Source organism: Propithecus coquereli, unplaced genomic scaffold, assembly GCF_000956105.1.
Source record: "Propithecus coquereli isolate 6110/MARCELLA unplaced genomic scaffold, Pcoq_1.0 Scaffold116, whole genome shotgun sequence".
Classification (NCBI taxonomy): Eukaryota; Metazoa; Chordata; class Mammalia; order Primates; family Indriidae; genus Propithecus; species Propithecus coquereli.
The window spans coordinates 3097243-3104967 of NW_012135636.1; the positions used below are offsets into that span (position 1 = coordinate 3097243).

At 32.7% G+C, this 7725-nt stretch overlaps 1 protein-coding gene across 1 annotated transcript in view; it reads left to right on the forward strand.

Annotated features, from left to right (window-relative positions):
• Window positions 1-379: 379 nt before the first annotated feature.
• The window catches only part of LOC105821288 (tetratricopeptide repeat protein 6-like), a 75797-nt gene continuing 68451 nt past the window's right edge, over window positions 380-7725 (forward strand). The window contains exon 1 of the mRNA XM_012657974.1: window positions 380-427. Within this exon, the coding sequence (XP_012513428.1) occupies window positions 380-427 (48 nt within the window). The remainder of the gene's footprint in view (window positions 428-7725) is intronic.

A 7725-nucleotide genomic window follows, 5' to 3' on the forward strand; every position in this document is an offset into this window, starting at 1 on the left:
AGACATATAAAATGTAAAAGGTAATTTTGTCACTTCAATTAAATGTACTTTTAACCACAAATGAGTATTTATCCAGCCTTTGAGAACAAATTTGGCATCGTTGAAATAAAATATTAAATAAAATGGTTAAGAAAGTATAATAGAGAAAATTATTCTAAGCCTACATTTTTGGAGGGAGAGGGATTAATCTTCTAAAATTTTCATGATTAATGAAAGAATTGTAACACTAATTTTACCTTTTTAATCTTCTTTAGAGGTCTATTTGTCAAAGGCAGAAATTTTCAGGGGAAAAAAAGACATTACTTTGGCAATTCTAAACTATGCCCAGGCAATTAAGTGTAGGCCCACAGATGCTGATATCTATTTCAGGAAGGGCGAAATGTATGAAATAGAAAACAGAGTGCTGGCCATTGACGACTTTACTAAGGTAAGCTTTATCTCATATAATGCTGCCATTTATATATTTTAAATCATGATATTATCATGCTAATAGTATAGCAAGTTTTAAAAAGTCTTTTCACATATATAATCAGTTAATTTATTATAGGTTAGGAGCTAGAGTTTTCATTACTGTAATTAGTATTTATACTACATTACTTTTTAAAATTATTGGTGAATGAATAGATTCACATCAAAGAGTTGAGTGTGGGGACATGGAGACAACCATGAAGGGGTCTCAATTTTTCCAGCTCTCTTCTCTTGAACCATGAATCAGTGGTTAAAGAAGCCTTTGAAAATTGCTTCTTTCCTTCAAACAATAGAGAAAATTGTTTTCTACTTGTTAATTTTTTGAATAACTGATTCTTTTCTGCAGGGAACCTGTTTTTAGAGAAGCTGTGATTACTGATTCATTAATCCGTTCATTCATCACTCACAAATATTTATTTACTGAGGCACTGCATAATGTAGTGGATATACATATCATTACAAATTATGATGAGCGCTGTGAAGAAAATAAGGATGGTGGTAGAGTAGTTTGTATTTGGTTGGAGGATGTCAGGGAATGTGAGGACACGAACTTTTAGCTGAACTGTACTTGGAGGCTAGAGTCAAGGTGAAATATTTCCCTGGTTGCAGCACAATTGTAATTCTGATTTCCTGACCTTTAACTCCAAATTTTTAGTCTTTAGTACAATTGAGAATTTATGAGAAATTATTTAAATAATTTACCTTTCCATGTTCCTGATTGCTCTGTTTCTTAATCCATGGCAGTTTAGCCATTTACTTGAAATTCTTCTGCTTGAAGAGAATATTATATGTTTTGTAACTTCTGGTCTGCAAGTGACCAAAAACTCTTTTGAAGATACGGAAATTATCATCTATTCTGTTTTTTTCCCCCACCTGACACCAATAGTTTAAAAATAGATTTAACGTAACACATTGAGGTCAAACAAGTTTCAAAATCTTTAGCTTTTTTGTTTTTTTCTGTTCTAAAAATACTTGCTAACCTCCTTTGTGCTTCAATTCTTTTCCACTACCAATAGGCAAAGAGCTTTATAACTGAGTAATGATTTAGTCTGATCATTCTATTGCCTTGAACATCAATGTGAAATGAATGAACCACGCCAATACCAATTCATTTCTCTTCCCTGTGTTAATGGCCAGATTAACTTTGATTTGATTGAATCAGCCTTTATATAGTCTAATATGTTACACCTTTAATTCAGATTAAATGCTATGATAGATCCAATAAACTCCACTTTAGTTGAACAATTCTTTTATGAATTTTTATCAGTAAAAATTTCAGTGGGCAAAAGTCTTGACTTCTTGTATATACTGTTTGTTTTTTCTCTTAGATAATATTTCCCCTCTAGAATTTGTTGATGGGTGCATTTTGTAAAGATACGTTCTTTAGATGCAAAGCTGGAAATTTTGTCATCTTAAAGAGATTTGCTTTTATGTAATCTGAAGTGGTTGTAATTCACTTAACTTGTTATGTGGTTACATACTTTTCTTAGTTCTTTTTCATTATGTGATGTTTATGTACTTCTCCCCACCACTATAGTGTATTCATTATGATCCCAAAAGAGCAGATGCATTATTGAAACGTGGGCTGTTTTATTTTGAAACTGAAAACTGGATTGCAGCCATACAGGATTTTACAGCCTTGTTAAATATAAATCCCCAAAATTCTCAAGCAAGGTAAGAATTATTTTAGATTTCATTTTTGAAATTATAAGATGCATAAATGACAATTTAGAATCATTCCGTTTGTATTTCCTAAATATTATTAACGTTAATCAATTTCTAAAACATTGACTACCACCTATATTATTCTTCCTTGCATTTTTTATTTTAGAAAATATTTTATTTTAAAATGTATGGGTTTATTTGTCTTTAAAAAAATTTCAGGATTAGTTTCATATAACCAAAAGATTTAGTGTATTGAACATCTTTACAGAAGAACCAGTAAACAATATCTTACCTGAACTGTGAATTTTTTAAGGTTACGATAAGGTGAGAAAAGAATTATTACTTGGAAAAACAGAAAAGGCAAAGGATAGTAATAGTGTACAAGGTTTTAGAAGGAAGTTGGACATTTGAGCATCACTCAACTCTTCAGTGACTTCTATCACTTATACTTTATTGCAAAAATGAATTACAATCATTTTTGGTCCTCTGTCTCATTTTATTTTTTATTGTCAGTGAAGCAATCAGTAAAACAAACCAAAAACAAACTTCTCTGTTTTAGACAAGGAAACCGAGGAGATGAAAAGTTAAAGGGTTTGCCCATGGTTGGGGCTGAGGAATAAAGGGAAAACAGAAGGTGGAGAAACCCTCTAGGTTCTGCTTAGAGAGAATTTAGAAATTGCTTTTTAAGACAAGGCATTATTTTTTATTTCAGCATATTATAGGGGTATAAATGTTTAGGTTACGTATATTGCCCTTGCCCCCCTTCCCCACCAGTCAGAGCTTCAAGCGTGTCCATCTCCCAGACGGTGCGCATCGCACTCATTATGTATGTATATACCCGTCCCCTCCTCCCCACTCCCATCTGCCCGATGCCCGATGAATGTTATTCCTATATATGCAGTCAGGTGTTGATCAGTTAAAACCAATTTTCTGGTGAGTACATGTAGTGCTTGTTTTTCCATTCTTGGTATACATCACTTAGTAGAATGGGTTCCAGCTCTATCCAGGAAAATATAAGAGGTGCTATATCACCATTATTTCTTGTAGCTGAATAGTACTCCATGGTATACATATACCGCATTTTATTAATCTGCTCATGTATTGATGGACACTTGGGTTGTTTCCACATCTTTACAATTGTGAATTGTGCTGCTATAAACATTCGAGTGCAGATGTCTTTTTTATAAAATGTCTTTTGTTCTTTTGCGTAGATACCCAGTAATGGGATTGCTGGATCAAATGGTAGACCTACTTGTATCTCTTTGAGGTATCTCCATATTGCTTTCCACAGAGGTAGCACTAGTTTGCAGTCCCACCAGCAGTGTATGAGTGTTCCTGTCTCTCCACATCCACGCCAACATTTATTGTTTTGGGACTTTTTGATAAAGGCCATTCTCACTGGAGTTAAGTGCTATCTCATTGTGGTTTTGATTTGCATTTCCCTGATGATTAGAGATGTTGAGCATTTTTTCATATGTTTTTTGGCCATTAGTCTATCTTTTTTTAAAAAGTTTCTGTTCATGTTCTTTGCTCACTTTTTGATAGGGTTGTTTGATTTTTTTCCTTGCTGATTTTCCTGAGTTCTAAATAGATTCTAGTTATCAGCCCTTTTATGGATGTGTAGCATGCGAATATTTTCTCCCTTTTGTAGGATATCTGTTTGCTCTCATGATAGTTTCCTTGGCTGTGCAGAAGCTTTTCAATTTGATTGAGGTCCCATTTATTTATTTTTGTTGTTGCTGTGATTGCCTTTGGTGTCTTCTTCATAAATTCTTTGCCTAGGCCAATGTATGTAAGAGTTCTTCCAACATTTTCTTCTAGAATTCTTACAGTTTCATGCCTTAGGTTTAAGTCTGTTACCCACTATGAGTTGATTTTTGTGAGAGGTGAAAGGTGCGGATCCTGTTTCAGTCTTCCATGTGTGGCTATCCAATTTTCTCAGCACCATTTATTGAGTATGTTTTTGTCTGCTTTGTCAAAGATTAGATGGCTATATGAGGATGGTTTTATATCTGGGTTCTCAGTTCTGTTCCATTGGTCTATGTCCCTGTTCTTGTGCCAGTACTATACTGTTTTAATTATTATAGCCTTGTAGCATAGCTTGAAGTCTGATAAATTGATGCCTCCCAATTTATTCTTTTTGCTTAAGATGATTTTGCTATACAGGGTCTTCTCTGGTTCCATACGAAGCATAGAATAAACATTCACCAGTGTAAAATCATCCACAAGCTGAAGATCAAAGGCCAGATACCACAATGGCTCAAGAGAGAAAATAAAGCAACAAAGTTCAACTCAACAGGATGAATAGAAATCCTCCCCTCTTATCAATTCTTTCAATAAATTTGAATAGCTTGAACTTCTCACTAAAGAGATGTATTAATACTTTTTAACTTCAGAATTTCTATTAGGCTCCATTTATAAATTATCTATGAATCGATATCTATCAACATCAATAATTTCTTTAGTTCTTTGTCCATTGTTTCCTTTAGCTCTTGGAGCAGATTTAAAATGGTTGATTTAAAGTCTTTGTCTGGTAAGTCCAATGTCTGGGCTTCCTCAGGGACAATTTATTTTAAATATTTTTTTGTCCCATGAATGGGCCATACTTTCTTTTTCCTTTGCATTATTTGTATTTTTTTGTTGTTGAAATGTAGACATTTTGAATATAATGTGGCAACTTGAGATATCATATTTACTCTCCTTCCCACATTTTTCTGTTGCTGCTTCTTGTCATTCATATTTGTTTAATAACTTTTCTGAAATAATTTTGTGAAGTCTGTATTTTATTTTGTCATGTGTGGCCACTAAAGTCCTTATTCTTTTAGCTTGGTTGTCAGCTAGTGATTTGACTGAGATTTCCTTAAACTCCTGGCACCAAAAAATCAAGACAAAACTCTCTTAGTCTTTGCAGATTAACTCTGTCAGCATCCTTCTTTAATGTTTATCCAGGCAGTTATAACTTTAGTGCTTTAGCTTTCACCTCCTGCTTATGTGAAACCTGAATCAACCAAAGTGGAGCGCTTAGGATCTTCTTAGATCTTTTCTGTTCATGCTTCCATCCCTCTTGTACATGGCCTTCTAGATTCCTTGGAGTATGTGGAAACTTTTCAAAGCTCATATTCCCGAAGTATCTTCTTCCCCAACTTATTCCTTATCAGACTTTTCATTTTGTCTATTGCTTGCCCCAACTGTTATCCATTGCTCCAGGTGAGAGTAGTTAATACATTTGCCATTAAATGATTTTGATAAACACCATTCAGGAAGCTACCTCAGTTCTGGGAAAGTTCTGAGGCAGAGTAAACAAAGGCAAGTGCTTGAGCTCATCCTCAGTGATCCACCAGACAAGTCAAAACACACAACCACAATTCTTTGAGAAAAAGGTTCTTATTGCTTCTTTTCATACCAACAAACTGAACCAGGAATGTTGTTTTCAAGGTCACTACTGATCTGGAATTGGCGGATGGTAACAAGGTAAGTTAGAACACCATACAGCTCTTTTTCCAAACTTCAGCAGTTTTCCTTCCTTATTAAGCATTCCCCCAATTGTAAGTTTTTAATTAGATCCCAGTGTTCCAATAATGTTGATTCTGACAGTGTTTTCTTTTGCCAGGTTATTCATTACTTTTGTGGAAGGATGGAGTTTTGAATTCTCCATTCTGCCATTTTTGCTCTGTTCTAATGTCCAACTTTTTAAAAATTATCACATTGACTTTCACTTAATGATAATTTTAGTGATAATAGTAATCTTCTTATTTTGAATTTAATAAAATGCCTTTGGGTTTTACCATAAAATATAATAGTTGGAATTTTTGATCCATTTATTCTTTAATTATTTCAAGGGAGTATACTTTTATTCCTGTTTAAAATTTATTTTTTCCTGTGATCTACTTATAAGATGCTCATATTAATAGGCTTTCTAATTTTGAAGGATAAATGCCTCTTGGCCATCATATATTTTTGGGTGGAATATTATTAAACTGTACTGAATTTTCTTTGTTTTCATTTTTTTTAAAAAAGATTTTTAATCTGTATTCATAGTAAGATTGCTCACTAGTTTTGTAGTCAGATTTTGATTTCAGGATTTGGCTATTTTCTCAAAATGAATTAAGTCTTCCATCTTTTCTTAGAAACATTTTTTACTATTGGATTTTTTTTGTTCTTTGAAAATTTAAAATAACTCACCTCTAAAATTATACCAGCTGGTAGTCATTTGTAGGGCAGTCTTTTTTGAAACTCTTTAAAATTTCTTCTCTTGTTATTGGTCTATTTTAGTTGTCTACTTCTTCTTGAGTCAATAGGGAAGGAAGGCATAGAATTGGTTGCAGGAGAAAAATATGGTTAATTCGAGGTATTGTAAGATGGTCCTGTCTTATGGGGAGCCTTATATGCCATTTTAAAGAATTTGGCCTTATTCCACTAGCAATAGGGAGCCATAGAAAGAAATTTTTGAGAAAGGAGATCTTTATTATGTGATAATCAAATCTTGTCACTCCAGAGCTAGGAATGGAGTAAAATAGCAGTCTAAGTGTGAACTGATGAGAGGCTGAAGTATTGAGGCAGTAGAAATGAAAGAAGGAACAAATGCGAAAATCAATGTGTTTGAATTAACATGACTTAATGGTGTGCTACAAAGGATATTACAAAAGGTTTATTCTGTAAGATTTTAAGTTCAGAATCAAATATATGTTGAAAACTAATTAGTAATATTTTTTAGCAATGAGTAATAATTAAAAATAAATACAAAGCTTTTTTATTTATTAGAAAATAAGACATTTTTTCCCCCTATGCATAGGTTTTTATATTTTAAAAAATATACCATATATGTAATTTTATATTCTGCTTCTTAAACTTCACACTGTATCATCATATCAGATATGCTTTATGCTAAATTCTAAATTTTCTTTTATTAGATACAGTGATAATTATCAAATGAATATACTATGGCATTCTTAATTATTCCCTCATTGATATTTACCACTTTTTTTTTTTAAAGGTAGGGAAAATTATTTCTTACATGATAAAATATCTTGAGTCTCAGAGGCTTACTACTTTTAAAAGACCTCTATTATCAGTCTGCCAATATACTGGTTGCACTCTTTTCTCTGAATTACCATTGCCTTCATAATATAACATTCTTGAACACTTATTTATCCTCCCTTTGGATTTATTTTAACATCTTCAGAGCAGGCAATCTAGAAGCTAATTCCTCCTGTTTTTCCTTAATTGTCATCTTTATTTCATTTCTAAAAACTGATACACTTCATCTTATTAACTAATTGAAAATGAGTTTTTCAGGAAATGATATAGGTCAATGACAATTTCAAAATTGGAGTGAGAGTTAATGAGAGAAGAACACAATTCACACAACTAATGCAATAGCTTTCCTCTGTGAAAGAGTAGACTCTCATTTATCGGGGTATATTTTCGGTACCAGAGAAAAACTCCATAACAAGTTTGACTCACTGGGCCCATTTTCTGCAAAATAGGTTATTTTGTTTTTCTAGAGAACAATTGTGTATAAATTAGTGCCTAACACATTTTGGGTATTGAATAAATAATAAAAATAAATAAATATTATATTTAGTTTATTGA